We start from the raw sequence: 15,785 nt of genomic DNA, 5'->3' as shown, positions 1-15,785 counted from the left end.
TTAAGCTTGTTCTCTACTAGTGATGTGTGAATCATGAACGAATTGTTCAATACTCGAGGATCACTTTACTGACTCATGAATCATGATTCACAAGCCCAACTGACTCACTGACTCATCCCTGTTGCTGTTAGCAGCAATTTATCTAGCTTATAATTAAAATTGTGGAGAAAAACACAACATCCAGTATCGTAACAAAAAAATTTCTGCTCTGAACTGGAAGAAAAAACCCTGAGTAGAAGCTCACATCAAGAAAATAGCTCCTCGGTTCACAGTAGCATCGCTCTGCTAACATGATAACAGCACATTTGAGCTACTCACCCCCTCACTTCCTGTGCTGAATCGTAAGCGAATCACTCAGGACTCGCTCACCCCCTCCCTCCTGTGCTGAATCATAGAGCGAACGAATCACTCACTCACTAACCCCCTCCTTCCTGTGCTGAATCGTAAGCCTAAGCGAATCACTCAGGACTCACTAACCCCCTACCTCCTGTGCTGAATCGTAAGCCTAAGCGACATGCTAGCAGCACATTTGACCTACTCAGAATCAGAATCAGAAAGGGTTTTATTGCCAAATGTTGAGCAGGTTTAAAACATTAGGAAATTGCTACTGACCCCCTCCCTTCCTGTGCTGAATCATAGAGCGAACGAATCACTCACTCACCCCCTCCCTCCCGGCTCACAGCTTCTTCTTTATATTTAACACATTTAAGGAAAATACTAATAAAATAAAATAAACAAAATAAATGTTTATTAAGCAATTTTGATAGGGAATTGCTTACTTTTAGAAATGTTTTGCTCTTTTTTGCTCTATAAAATAGTTGTTTTCTTTTAGAATCATTCATCTTAGCAGTAGGATATACATGAAAAGAGAAACAAATTAAGTTTGAGTGAAAATGTAAATTTTTTTCACTCTCTGGTCAACTGACTCAGTGAAACAAATGACTCAAAAAATCCGATTCACTTTGGTGAGTGACTCATTAAAACTCGATTCAGTAAAAAGAATCAAATTTACCATCACTATTATCTACATCAATTAATGTTACCAATCTATATTAATATGACACAATTTAACTCAAATTCCTTCAAGAAAATGCGCTCAACATTCTTCTGTGTCTCTCATGTTTCTTGTTTGGCAGGATGATCTTGCATCATGGAACCCTTTTGTTTTTTTTAAGAGAGTAAATTGAATTTTATTTGCTCTAACTGCATTGCAGATATGCACAGTTTCACACAGGTTTCAAGCTACAGCAGTAGTAGCTGCAGTAGATTTTTACATAATTCCTTTTTGTGACTGATCTTGGGAAAATTTAGCTAAATATATAAAAGGATCCTGACTGAAAAAATGAGGATATTATTAAAATTCACTCTCTGCATATTGACTGGTAATATCATTATCATTTTTAATATTATCATTCTTTTCAACATAAACTGTAAGCACAGTAACAATGGAAAGCACAATAAAAAAAATGCCTTTGCATGATATATAAGTAAGTTAACTAATTAAATACAATCCTTGAACACAAATAAATTTCTCAGGTAGTTCTACTTACTTGGGTACTTGTATTAATTTTCTTGCTGATTTTGTAGCTGTGCTTTTTACTCAATAAAACTTATCACATGTGCACAGTAAAATAAAATAAAGTGGTCAAACAGATTTTGGAAAGTGGAACATTTTGGAATTTCTCCGCTGTACACCACCACTATACATTTATAAAAAAAATAGATGAGATTGAAGAACAGACTTACACCTTAAAGGACTTCACATACTGGACACATAGAAATATTTGGCTTAAAAATATGTTTTTGGACTCACCTATTCTTAATGCAGCCGTTCACACCAAATGCTTAATTGCACATGACAGATTTGCAGCTCAAGCCCAATTTGTCCAACTTTGTGCATGTGACTAAATACACCTGACCAATCGGCCCACTGCATTTGTTAACAAGTGCCCCTGTGTCTCAAAATGCACTGAATGTGCAATGATCTAGATATTTCTATCTTTTCTTGTTTAGAAACGTCACAAACAGCCCATCATTGCTTAGCATTTACTCCACTTTTCTGTAATGCATTTTTTGAGGACATATTTTTGCAAAAGATGCTTTCACTGTTACACAATAAGTTTTTCTTCCAAAAGATTCTGAATTTTTTATGGTTTTGTCACAACATGCTTGGTGCAAAGGCCTTTAATTCAAGTTATTTAAAAAAATGTCTTGTATTAACATTTAGGAATTACAACCACTTTTGTCCACAGGCCCCAATTTTTAACGGGCCTAAAGCTGTTGGACAAACTAAAATAATTACACATTCAAGGAATGATTTTAACACTTAGATGAAAATTTGTTTAGGTCAGTGACTCCCTGAAGTCTTGAGCCTATGAACATCACCAAATGCTAAGTTTTCTTTCTTTGACATACAAGGCCTTTACTGTAGCCACAGTGAAGCAGTTGGTGGTCCTGGTGCTGTCTCCAGCAGCGGCTCTGGCTCTGCCTCTGGTGCCGGCTCTGCCTCCAGCACTAGACCACATTTCACAGGTATGTCTCACTAAGAAACACAGAAATAAAGATCCTCAAGTCTTTACATTTATCCTGAAAAAAAAAATAATTTGTGCTTTGATTTTTACACTCACTGAGACTCAGTTGGTAGACCTGGTGGTGGCACTTTCTCTGACGCCAGCACCAGTGGCAGTGCTGCCTCTGGCGATGGCTTTGTCGGCACCCCTCTCTCCAGTGACAGTGACTCATCCACATCCACTCATTCCAAGTGAGGGCTGGAAATATCATGAAATATACATACACATTCTGTTTCATCTATATTTAACAGTATCAGCTGTCAGATCAGAGACTTTCTTAAATGTGAGTTACGCCTAAATATTTCAACCATTGTCAATGGAAGATCACTAGTCCATTTTGGAGACCTGTCCCTCCCTCAATGTCCATATATGAAAAGCTAAAAGAGAGTGCAGCATTGTAGAACAGAGAGGGCATCGGGGATTATAAATATCACACTCATTAAATCTGATATAGCATGAATGGAGGATCTAGGGTGAAGCTATACTGAAAAGCAGCTTGCAGATGTTCATTGGTTGCATAGAAAGGTGTTTAGCTGAGCCATCAAATCAGCCAGATCATCTTGATTTACATTGGAGTTTCAATTTGTGGCCTCTCTGAACAAACATTCAGCTCAACTTTTGAAACAGAGTGTGTGATTTAACAGTTGAAAAGAGAACATTTACTCGCTCAGGATAAACAGACACACAATTTATGGTTTATATTTTTTCGTTTGTATTTATTCAAATCCTCCTACTCCATCTCAGCATGTCGTTGTTGAGAAATCATCAAAGGAGAGGATACAAGCTAACAAAGAGGTATGTGTGAATGCATGTGTGTGTTCAGTTGCATCATCATCCTATCATCCTGGTCTCCTTTTTCTTAACAGGAAAGTATAACAGATCATCGTTATGATGAGATAAAGGAACAGTAACAGCAAAAGACCTCACTGCCATCTGTTTATGCTACTGTCAGTCCTCTTGCAGACCTGGTCCACTATGAATCTGCCAAGTTTCAGAAAAACGGGAACACACTTCCTGACAGTAATAAAAATTGATTCACTGAAAAAGAGCAGGAAGCCACCAGTCCTCCAGCAGCAGAACCAACTCTCTATTCAGACGTCACAAAGGGGCAACACTAATAATATAGTCACTCTGTGAAGAATGTTTTCTATGTATAAACTCTGCCTATGCACCTACAAAAGATGAAGAAATGTTATATATAGTTCTATTAATAAAATAATTTGGTCATATATTTTAGTGATAGACTCTACTGTTTAATGTAAAATTAAAAGCACGTTTATACCAGAAAAACTTGGTTATGTCTTTAATTCACTGGTCATATCATTCATAAAGTATTCTATTGTTTCAATAACAAAAGAGGTTAAATCTCATATTCTGATTTTTAAAAGCATAATAGCAATAGTGTCATCTGATGTGGCATCAATCAAAAGTTTAGTTTCCAAAAGCTCTATTGGAAAAAATAATATTTGACTTAGTCTGAAATATTGAGACAAGTTTTTTTTTCTTTATCAGAAAGCCACATGTAATGATTAATTTAATTTTTTACTCTTCTTCTTCTGTTTATGCATTTCTTTTCCACAACACCCTCCTTTGGACATATTTTGCTTTCTTTTCTATGGTAGTGTGTGTGCTAACATCAGTGGCATGTCACTGTGTACAATCATTATTGGGCCATCTAGTCCACAGAATAATGCATCTAGATACAGTGGGTACAGAAAGTATTCAGACCCTTTTTAAGTTTTCACTCTTTGTTATATTGCAGCCATTTGCTAAAATTATTTAAGTTCATTTTATCCTTATTAATGTACACACAGCACCCCATATTGGCAGGAAAACACAGAATTCTTGACATTTTTGCAGTTTAAAAAAAAAACGAAAACTGAAATATCACATGGTCCTAAGTATTCAGACCCTTTGCTCTGTATTTAGTAGAAGCACCCTTTTCATCAAATACAGCCAAGTCTATATTAGGTCAAGCCAGTCTTTTTGGGAAAGATGCAACAAGTTTTTCACACCTGGATTTGGGGATCCTCTGCCATTCCTCCTTGCAGATCCTCTTCATTTTTTTTATTTTTTTTTTTTTGCCTGTCCCGTTTGGTCCTTTAGCCGTCAGAATACCCAATGGATTTACTTTACCAAGTGGATCATCACGGCCTTGCCGTATTGGTCCATTTGATCGACCTTTGTTGTTATTATTTATTTTATTTTATTTTCAGTTGTTACAGACGGGGCAGACATGACTAGGGGATAGGAAAGGGAGAAAGAAAGCTGAAGGAAAAGAAAAACAGAGGGGAAGAGGGACAGTGAGAAAGGGCCATTGTTAATCTTTAACACTGACTAGGTTACTGGTAGAAATATAACACTGTCAAAAGTGTTAATTTAACACTCAAAGGAGTGGACACATGTAGACACTTTCTAGTGTCAATTTAACACTGGAGATTTTGCAGTGCAGGGACAAAAATAACAAAAACAAAATTCCTTCTTCAGTATTGTTTCTATTTATGCATACTTGGTCTCTGTGTGTTTGTGGCTGTGTGAATGCAAATGCATTACCTTTATGCAAATTATTTTTTTGCAACTGCACGACAGATATGCATAGTTTTTCATACGGGTTTCAGGCTACAGCTTCATAATTGCATGCTGGGTGAATGGAATTATGTATTAATAAAATAATTAATAAATTAATAAATAGTTCGTTGCAAAGATGAGAAATACACTGTAGACATGATTCTGTGTTGTATAAAGCATTTTGTCTTGTTCCATTCTCCCTCTGTTTCTCTCACTTTTTGTGTAAAGCTCCATCTACATCCAGATCCAAATCCACTTTCTGTAACATCATGCAAATACTGCCATTTATATTAGAAAGAAAGGCACGACACTGTCTCATTTGTGTAGCAATATGGAAAGTGTGGCGGTGAGAATATAACTAGATCAAAATAAAATACAGGTCTGACTGATTGCGGAGAAGTTTTTAATTCAACATTAGCTTAAATTTAATGTATAAAAGGATTCTGACTCAAAACAATGGGGATATCATCAAAAGTCACGTATTTCTATTTATTTCCTTGCTGAAGACCTCTGCTCTTCACTTCTATTGTACAACTATTGTAATTTCAACTCTATACACCACCACCACTGTAGATTTTAAATCAAACAACTGAGGTACAGACTTTCACCTTAAAGATATTTACGTCACCAAATGCTAAATGTTTCCTTCCTTGATATGCCCTGCTAGGCCTTTACTGCAGCTACATTCAGTTGCTGCATGTTCTTCCAGAGAGCAAGCTGCATTATTTGAGATCAGTTGACTAACTTGGTCTTTGAAGACTCTATTTGCACTATAAACAGTTTCTGATCACTTTTGAAACATTTGACTGGATTTTTTTTATTTTTAGTTTATATATATATTGTTGATTTAGTGGCCTTTTCTATGTAGTTGATATTTTGTTAACTTGTACAGCACTTTGGTCCATGGATGTGCTATATAAATAAACTTTGACTTGAGTTGAATCTCAGCAAACATTTCAGAATCTTGTACATTTCAGAATCATCCTACTTCCATCAGCAGTCATGAACAGTAGTATCACTGTCTGATATGACAGTGAATGACATTTTACGGCAATATTTTGTTGTTCACAGCTTCCTTTGTGCCATTCCTACTGTGATCTTATATGGAAATATTTTTTTCTGCTAATACTTACTTTTACAATCTCTGAAGGATAGAATGAACTAAGTTTCTTGCATTTAAAAAAAACTGTATTTTTTTGTAGGCAGCAATCTCAGTCATTACTTTTGTGACTAATTCATTCCACACAACGTCCCAGGTCATGCAGCCAATGTCTCAGGTCTGGTACTACACACTCCAGTTCCGCACACTCCAGTTCCACACAATCCAGTTCCACACACTCCAGTTCCACACACTCCAGTTCCACACACTCCAGTTCCACATAATCCAGTTCCACACACTGAAACTCCAGGGTGAAAACCTCCAATCCAGCACTCAATCTTGCACCCTCCACTTCTGCATCCTCCAGTCCCAGTTTTGCAACACTTGCACCAGATGTCATAGGTATGACACAGAGACAGATCCTCTTGTCCAGGTGTTTCCAACTCCAGTTCTCGAGAGCTACTCTCCTGCAGCTTTTAAATGCATCCCTCTACCAACACAACTGAATCAAATGGTTGAATTACCTCTTCAGCATGCCATCAAGTTTGGCAAAGGCGTGGTAACAAGCTATCCATTTGAATCCGGTGTGTTGGAACAAGAATGCATCTAAAAGCTGCACGACAGTAGCTCTCGGGGACTGGAGTTGGGGACTCCTGCTCTAGTCTATACATGACTCCAGAGGGCAATAAATTGTATGCATTGTTGTTTATACCTTTTTGCAGGTTGGCCTATCGTTATTGGGGTGTGTCTGGGAATATTGCTGATGATTTTTGTGATTGCACTAATACGGTACAGACAGAAACTACTCAGGATGTCAGGTGAGGACTAGAAATTTGACAAAAATGCCATTAGATCAGCCAGATCTGCCAGGATTACAGTAAAGCTTCACTTTGTGGCCCGTCTGAACAAACGCTCTGTTCAAATTTTTATAACAGAGTGTTAACAGTTAAAATGACATGATTTACTTGCTCAGGATAAACAGACACAAAAACAAATATGATGTCCTTTACATTTATTCAAATCCTCCCCCTCCTCCATCTTAGCACGTTGTGTTGTCGAGAGATCGTCAAAGCAGAGGATACAGTCTGGATATAACAAAGAGGTACGTGTGTGTGTGTGTGTGTGTGTGTGTGTGTGTGTGTGTGTGTGTGTGTGTGTGTGTGTGTATTTGTGTATTTGTGTAGTTTGCATATGAGCACTACACCTGTATCTATCATCCTATTATTTTCTTTCTAGGGAAATACTGGAGATCCTAATCATTATGATAAGATAAATGAACAGAAACAGCAAAAGAGCTCATTGCACACTGTTTATGCTACTGTGAGTCCTCATGCAAAGTTGGTCCACTATGAATCTGTCAATATTCAGAAATGGCTCCTCTCCTGTGCAGGGCGGTGCCACCAATCCTCCAGCAGCAGAGCCAACTCTCTATGCAACTGTCACAAAATAGGGTTAACAACAACAACATCATCAAGCTGGGATGTGTTTTCCATGCATAAATATTATTCATACATCTAAAATAGATGGAGAAATGTTGAATGGATTTCAATTTAGCATATAATTTTATCAAATACTTTAGTTAAGGCTTGTTTGATACTTACGTAGTCAGCTACTGAACACAGCTTCAACCGTCTGTTTGTTGAAAAATAGTAAGGGACCGCATTTTCTTGTTAGTAACTGTAACGGCGTTGTAACGATAGGAATAGTAATTCGTTAGATTACTCATTACTGAAAAAAGTAACGCTGTTAGTAACTCCATTATTTGTAATGCCGTTATTCCCATCACTGTTTAACAGCGCTGATAAACTATGCCAATAAACCATATCACCGTAAAAAATGAGTGAACTCCCTGAACACCCACCACACCCTTAACTGGAGGCCACTTAACTGTAGAACTAAAACCTGATAAAGGGAATGAAAACTGTAAATGCACACAGCTGATGCAAAGATGATACTGAAGCTGTAAGATAAATAAAGATTGAAAAAGCTGCTAATGCACAAAAACAATTAAACACCTATTAATTTATTGTTATTATATATATATATATATATATATATATATATATATATATATATATATATATATATATATATATATATATATATATATATACAGACGCAAACTGCATTATTTGCATATAAGTGAATGGCGTAACATGCAACTATGTAGTCATGCCAGCAGCCAAAAATAAATACAATAGTGAAGTCTTGTGTGTTATTACCTGTAATAAATACACAATAGGATTGGACCCAAAATTTGTAACTAGGTATTGTCAAACTATCATGTAAAATGAGGCATAGTTTTACTGTAACTCTGAATACACAACCAGAGGCACAGCACAAAACTCTTTGCCCTATACATAAGCAGTCTCTGTGCCTCCCCTTACTTTTACAATCAATATCTCATGTGCATTTTTGGATTTTTTTAATGATTAATAATTGAGTCAATAACTGTATTGGCCACTCTGTAGTGGTCATTGGGGTTGCCAGTAATGAACTGGTCACATGCCAAATGTAATAAAAAAAATCTATAAGTCTCATCATATTCTAAGTGTCATTTCTGAGCATACTACAGTCTACAGTTATTTTCTGGTTGGATGCATTTTGTGAGTCGTATTATTAGTATTATTATCATTAGTAGTAGTAGTAGTAGTATTTTCTTCACTGTAATTTACATATTACCATGTCATGAAAATCTTAAGAGTTAAGATCTGAGTTGTCTAACATATTCTGCCTTCTTATTTTTCCCAACACAACCTTTATTTGCCTCTCTCTCTCCTCATCTACATCCCCATCAATTAAATTGTGCCAAATCTGACATTCACACACTGTATTTTATTAAGTAAAACATAATTTGTTAGTTGTGCAAATCAGAGTGTCACGTTTGCCACCAGGTAAAGCAGATCTCAAATGCAGGACTCTTAAAAGACCAGTGAATTTATTTACAAAGAGGATGTGCAATAACAATCCCAAACATGAATCCCATAACAATGCTAGTCCTGATTCCCAAATCTCAAGGATTCTCTCCAAGTCAGCTCTCCACAGTTTGTACACCACTGGTCTCTAACAGGTAACTCTGCAGGTTTACTGTATACAAGAGGACACAGGTAAGTTTCTTTACAAAACAAAAGTAGCAAACCAACTAGTACCAGAGCTGGGATTTACACTGACATAGTAGCGCAACAATTCAGCAAAGACTTAAGCGCAACCATTCCCTTAAGTAAGGCCACTGCATAAAATCCAGAACACCACAACACACATGTAGACACACAAACGAGGACAGTAGAGAGGAGAGGCAGAAAGCACGAGTGGGATAAGACAGACAGAAAACAGTCAGTTAGACGATGACAAAGGGACCATGACAAAGACAGCCTCTACTATTTTGGACTCAAAGTGCAGGCACACAGCTACTTTATCCGGAAATTTTATTATAATAAAACTCTACTACATTTTCATAATTCCATGCCTCTGGATAGACTACATTAATACTTTTTCATGCAATGGGTAGATACGTAGAACACCTGCTAACTAATATCTGGTATTATAATTATTTTGATCCAAAGATAAGAGAGACATTGTGGACATTGTTTTATGATGAATATTTTGCTTGAAGCAGCGAAAGACGTCATAACATGCAGCTGATGATTAGCTACTATGAGTCAACACTCTCGCTCTCCATCTGTTTCTTTATCTTCTCCTTTTCTATCTCTGTTTCTATCACTCTGCATAAAGAGATTCAAATCCTGTTTCTTCATCATGCAAATATTTGAACTTCTGTGGTGGAAAAACAAAGCTGGCACTCTCTCTTTTGTGCAGAGACATCACAAGCAAGTGAGAATATAACAATTTGATGAGAGCAGAGTACAGGTGTCATGACTGATCATAGGGGCATGCAGCTTATTTAGCTTTTTTTAAAATTTTGGATCATAATATTATAATTTTAGCTTAAAACTGTGGAAAACTATAAAACGTTTCTGACCAAAGCAATGGCAGCATCATTACAAATCATCCACTTAATAACAGGTAAGATTATTCTTCTATTTGATTTTCTTGGGGCTGAAACTCATTTTAAGTGTTATGATTAAATTATAGTTTTATTCATTTAATTTTCTATAACAGCTGCTGTGAGCTTTTTGTCTGTAATGGGAAACAAGGACAGACGTGTCAACATTAACTGTAAGTACAACAAAGATGTAAACCAACCAGCAAAATACTTCTGCACAGAGGCATGCTAGTAATTTGAGTTATTTACTGCTATACGTGAATACAAATTTCAGGTAATTAGGTAGTTACAGGTGTTTGGATTTTATGATTGTTTTTATACCTCTACTGTTCAGTTGTGAGAAAAATGTTTTTACGACATTTATCAGACAGCTATAGTTACAAACGTTGCTGTGATTAAGTTTTAAAACATGAAAGATAGCCATTGGTTAAATCATAACGCTGTATAGCAGCTAAAATTAGCTTATTTTAACAAACAGCGCGAGTGATACTCATTACTGTGCATCTGAGTTTCTTTGAGTACTTTCTTTTTTATTTTATTGCTGTTTTTATACCTTTAGTCTTCCGTTCTGATGAAAATGTTGTACATAGATTTAACAGACATCTATAGTCACAAGTAAATCCAGTGGAGTGGTTTGGTTTAAACTAGATTTAAACTAACAATGACCTTAAAAATATATAGATATTTTAAAATAATTAATTAAACATACTAACCGAAAATGGATTTAGCTACATTTTGGACCCTGTTTCCGGAATGCAGTAGCTAGCGAGCTGCTTGGAGACCAAAACAGCCAATCAGAATTTTTACATTCAAGTCTGTGATTGGCTGGTTTTATGGCACACTTATAATGCTGTAAAGAGTTAAGTGTGCACGGAGCAGAGATGTTGTGAGTGCTAACGACACACTGAGAGACGGGTTAGAAAAGTGGTAATTTTTGGCCCTGATGGCTTGCCATAGCGAGCAGATCCGCAGATGTCAGCACACAGAGCAGAGAACTGAGCAAGAGCAAATGCCAACAGCTGAGCGAGAGGGGCTGTTATTGTGTGTGTATATGGATAAGAGCAAACACTGAAATACATTTCTTGCACACAGCAATGTTTGCTCAAATTAAAATTTTCTTCACTCAAAATTATTTTCTCCTCAAAATGCAACATTTCGCTTGCAAAAATTTTTCTAAGGGCGCTCAGGCACAAATAACTCATACTACTTTTTCTTCGTTGGCGTTTAACAGCAGCATTGCTACCATCTTCTGTTTCAGTCCGTTATTACACTATTAAATCCTACAGCTCATTCCTGCGTCTTTCAGGATCTTACAAAGCTTCAAATGAGCGTTGACTATTAAATTAGTCATCGACGATTTTGATAGGTGACATAATCGTGACTGGTGAACTAACCGTGGCAGCCCTAATACACCTGCATAGGTGCTGAAATGAACTTATGAATGAACAGCATGAGTGATGCTTTTTATTGTATATTAATGTATTAATAATACAGGTTGTCTTCTTGCTGCCTAAAAAAAATGTCAAACAGCATCTACACTCTACTAATAAACAGATTAGTAATTTTAAGTGTTGCACTGATTGCACTATACACACATCTGCTGACTTTGAGTGAGAAATTAATCTTTGCTTCATACGCTTCAACTCTCTGACAGGCTACAACAAACCAGTGAACCAGACCACATTTCTTGGCGCCTCGGCTACCATCAACTGCAACTATACAAGAGTAAAAGAAAGTGGAATCAAATCCTTTTGTAGAGAAGATGCAAGCTCTTATTGCAATAATCTGATATCATCTTATGACTCAAATTACACCAGACTAGACAGATTTTCTCTCAGAGATGATAAACAGCAAAGAGTCTACACTGTGATCATTTCTGCACTGACCCAACAAGATGCTGGAAAATACCAGTGTAGTATAAAATCTGGTACATCCACTTCTTGTTTAACTGAGATCCACCTCTATATTTTGAGTGAGTATTGATCTGATTTTTGATTTAACGTAATAATAATTTTAGTAAATGAAAACACATTTATAAGTTTCAGTTTGTAAAGAAAATAGCTGCACTGACATGCATTTCCTTTTTTAAGACTGGGACGAGGTTAAACCACATGAAATAATTGGTGTTACTTCAGAGACTGCAACAATTACATGTAACTATTCTAAGAGTGAAGAGGACACTGAAAAATACCTTTGCAAAGGAAAGAATCCCTTGAGCTGTGATGAGTTAATACAGACAACAGAAGAAGACAGAGTTGTAGTTAAAGACAGATTTTACATGAGGGATAATAAAAGAAGGAACTGTTTCTATGTCTACATCAGTGACCTGAGGAGAACCGACTCTGGAACGTATTGGTGCGGATCTGGTAAAACAATGACAAATGCTGAATACACCAAAATATACCTTTCTATCAGTAAGTACCCAATTTGTATACATATATATATATATATATATATATATATACATATATATATATATATATATATATATATATATATATATATATATATATATATAGCTGTGGTGTTTCACAACAACACCTTTTTATTAGAAGAAAAACCATCTGCAATAAAATTGGTTGAGGTAGAAGGTATCATTTTATTGTTCGACACATGGTTATAATTATTCTGACTTTAGTCCTGGTTTATTTGTTGACAATCAATAAACATATTTTACCACTGAAGCCATAAATTGAGTTACTTTATAGGAAATACAAAAAAAATGTATAGCAGGGGTGTCAAAGATAAGGCTCAGGGGTTCGAATTGGCTAAGCTGACTCCAGCCTACTGGATGGCTTTGGAAAAGGGAATAAACTTCAGACTGTTAAATGTATTTTCATACATTTTAAAGCTTTTCCTACATTCATACTACATCAAATTAATTAATTAATAGAAAAAAAACACTCTTTGGTACTGTATAATGATTATTTTCTGAGTATTAACAACATCAACAAAAATTGTGTAACCTTCTTTCCTTTTTTTCTCACACAGCTGAAAGACACACTCAAACCAAAAAATCAGTCAGTTTACGTTTGAAGAGAGATGACGACAACGAAGATGAGGATTTAGGTATGTGTCTCTGCCAAGCAGTTGCAGTTAATATCTCAGTATACGAATACACACAAATGTCTACTGCAGAAACACACTAAGCCACAGTCTCTATTCTATAAACTTTTAAGCCATATCTCTATGGCTGTCTCCTTTTTGCAGGCCTGCATATTGGTATTGGAGTGGGTGTGGGTGTGGGATCATTAGTGGTGATTGCTGTGGTTGTGCTAATACTATACAGATGTAAAGTCCTCAGGATGTCAGGTAGGAAAATACATAAATACAATAAACAAATACATATAATTGTTTAATTTATCAGATCAAGATTGGTGTAAAACATTCAATGAAAGGTTTTTCTGACCTTAACAAAAGCAAAAATATTTAATTCATTTAAATATAGATAGACAGATAGATAGATAGATAGATAGATAGATAGATAGATAGATAGATAGATAGATAGATAGATAGATAGATAGATAGATAGATAGATAGATAGATAGATAGATAGATAGATAGATAGATAGATAGATAGATAGATAGATAAGACATCAGTGAGAACAAACACACAAAAAAAACTCTTGTTGTTTATGTTCAAATTCTTCTCATCTTAGAAACTGCTGCTGAGGGGTCATCAGAGCTGAGGACAAAGTCTGGACATAACACAGAGGTGTGTGTGTGTGTGTGTGTGTGTGTGTGTGTGTGTGTGTGTGTGTGTGTGTGTGTGTGTGTGTGTGTGTGTGTGTGTGTGTGTGTGTGTGTGTGTGTGTGTGTGCATTTGTACATGTTTAGACATCTTTGTGAGGACAGAAAATTAGCATGTGGGGAATAACAGTCACATCTGGGTATAAAATGCTGGCCCCCACGAGTTTGAAGGCATTTTTGAGGCTCACAATGTGTGTGTGTGTGTGTGTGGGGGGGGGGGGGCTGTTTAGTTTGATTGAGGGCACAGTTTTGCATCTGTCCCACCATTGCTCTTCATTGCTCCCCCAGGGAAATACTGGAGATCATCAATATGAAGAGATTAACATACGGAGGCAGCAAGAGAGCTCACTGCCCTCTGTTTGTGCTGTTACCAGCCCTCCTCCAGACCTGGTCTACCATGCTAATGTTGACTTTCAGAAGGATACCAATGTCCACTATGCCACTGTGGATTTCCAAAAAGATGAAAGAATCCTTCCTGTCACTAGTGAAAATGGCTCTACTCCCATGGGACAAGACGTCATCAGTCCTTCTGCAGACATGCTTCAGTATACCACTGTGGGTTTCCACACTGGTGGAAAAACACTTCCTGACACTAAGAAAAATAGCTCCGCTGGCAGGGGACATAGTGCTACCAGTAATCAAGCACCTGAGACAACTCTCTATTCAACTGTTATAAGACAAGGGGAGCAATAATATAGTGATGCTGTTAAGGAGCTGAATATTCTCTATGCATAGATACTATCTGTAATCTTAAAATAATAGGAAAAAGGTTGAAGCACTTCAGGTGTAACTATAGAAATGTGGTTTAAATATTACAGTTATTACAATTACAAATATTTAGGTCGCATACACGTCTGATTTCAGTTAGTGGTTTTTAGTAAAAATTTGATTTGCTATGGTCGACGCTTCAGTGTCACAAAAATGAGAACATAAATTATTGGGTTTTTTAAACAAGTAATTGGTCAAAAAGTAGTTTACAATATTTAGAAAGTGTATCGTCACTTAAATATCTGATCACTGATTAAGAAAATGAATATTCCTAAGAAATAGTTCCCGGTTTGTTTCTTTTTCAGTCGTAGTTAATGAAACAGTTTAATACAGTTCAGAGGTTGGCAGTACCTGAAGGTGCAGCTGATGAATAAACCACACACAATTTGACATGGAGTAAAACATGTTTAGTTTCCATTTCTTTAAGATAAATTAATATTTAAACTACTATGAGCTTTTCCTTGTGTCTTGTTATGATTTTTATCCTATTTGTTTTTATAATTCAAGTATGCAGTTATGATTTCCTGTTTTACGTTTGACCACCGAGCATTTCAGTGTTTGTATCTTATTTTGCTCTGCAACTCCCTCTTGTGGACTCTTTGGTGATCAGCTGCTTATAAGTAGATAACTGTATTTGTTATCGTGTGCTTCATTGTATGAACCATATCATAATTCACTATCACATTGCCTGTAAATACCTCTCTGTAACAGTCTGTCATAGTAAGTAAGTGTTTTGTTTTATTCTTTTGTATTCGCTGAAAAGTAAAGACAAAGGAAATTAATGTGGTAATACAGTAGAGAAAGTGCTTCATAAAACAAAGCAGTTTGTGTAAGATTCTTTGAAATAACGAAATATAAAGAAAAGGGTTGTTGTTAATAAAATGTTTATTCCTTCTGGGGATGTAAGTAAATTTATTGTTTACATAAGAAAGTTATGAGCCTCACTGCAGATGCTCCTAAAATAATTTTATTAAAGAGACAAAAAGTACAGTCAACCTTGTAAAAAAAATTAAATAAAGCAAAAACA

General features: G+C 36.1%; 1 protein-coding gene across 1 annotated transcript; it reads left to right on the top strand.

Annotated features, from left to right (window-relative positions):
- The first annotated feature begins 10,064 nt into the window (after positions 1-10,064).
- On the top strand, positions 10,065-15,657 carry LOC146708185 (uncharacterized). Its single transcript, XM_085460932.1, has 8 exons — positions 10,065-10,260; positions 10,357-10,413; positions 11,895-12,212; positions 12,331-12,654; positions 13,232-13,309; positions 13,451-13,552; positions 13,900-13,955; positions 14,279-15,657. The coding sequence occupies exons 1-8, from the start codon at positions 10,224-10,226 to the stop codon at positions 14,681-14,683; spliced, it is 1,377 nt and encodes a 458-aa protein (XP_085317058.1). The 5' UTR covers positions 10,065-10,223; the 3' UTR covers positions 14,684-15,657.
- The last annotated feature ends 128 nt before the right edge of the window (positions 15,658-15,785 follow it).

The sequence above is a fragment of the Copadichromis virginalis genome, linkage group LG6 (genome assembly GCF_057382275.1).
Source record: "Copadichromis virginalis isolate Kocher_CV1m ecotype Utaka linkage group LG6, C_Virginalis_male_GT1.1, whole genome shotgun sequence".
Classification (NCBI taxonomy): Eukaryota; Metazoa; Chordata; class Actinopteri; order Cichliformes; family Cichlidae; genus Copadichromis; species Copadichromis virginalis.
This window is presented reverse-complemented; position numbering and strand designations above follow the sequence as displayed.

Excerpts from the sequence above, each read along its gene's own strand:
- LOC146708185 (XM_085460932.1), top strand. The coding sequence starts at position 10,224 with ATGGCAGCATCATTACAAATCATCCACTTAATAACAG. Across the intron at positions 10,414-11,894 it reads CAGACGTGTCAACATTAACT|GCTACAACAAACCAGTGAAC; the intron begins GTAAGTACAACA and ends ACTCTCTGACAG. Across the intron at positions 12,213-12,330 it reads GATCCACCTCTATATTTTGA|ACTGGGACGAGGTTAAACCA; the intron begins GTGAGTATTGAT and ends TCCTTTTTTAAG.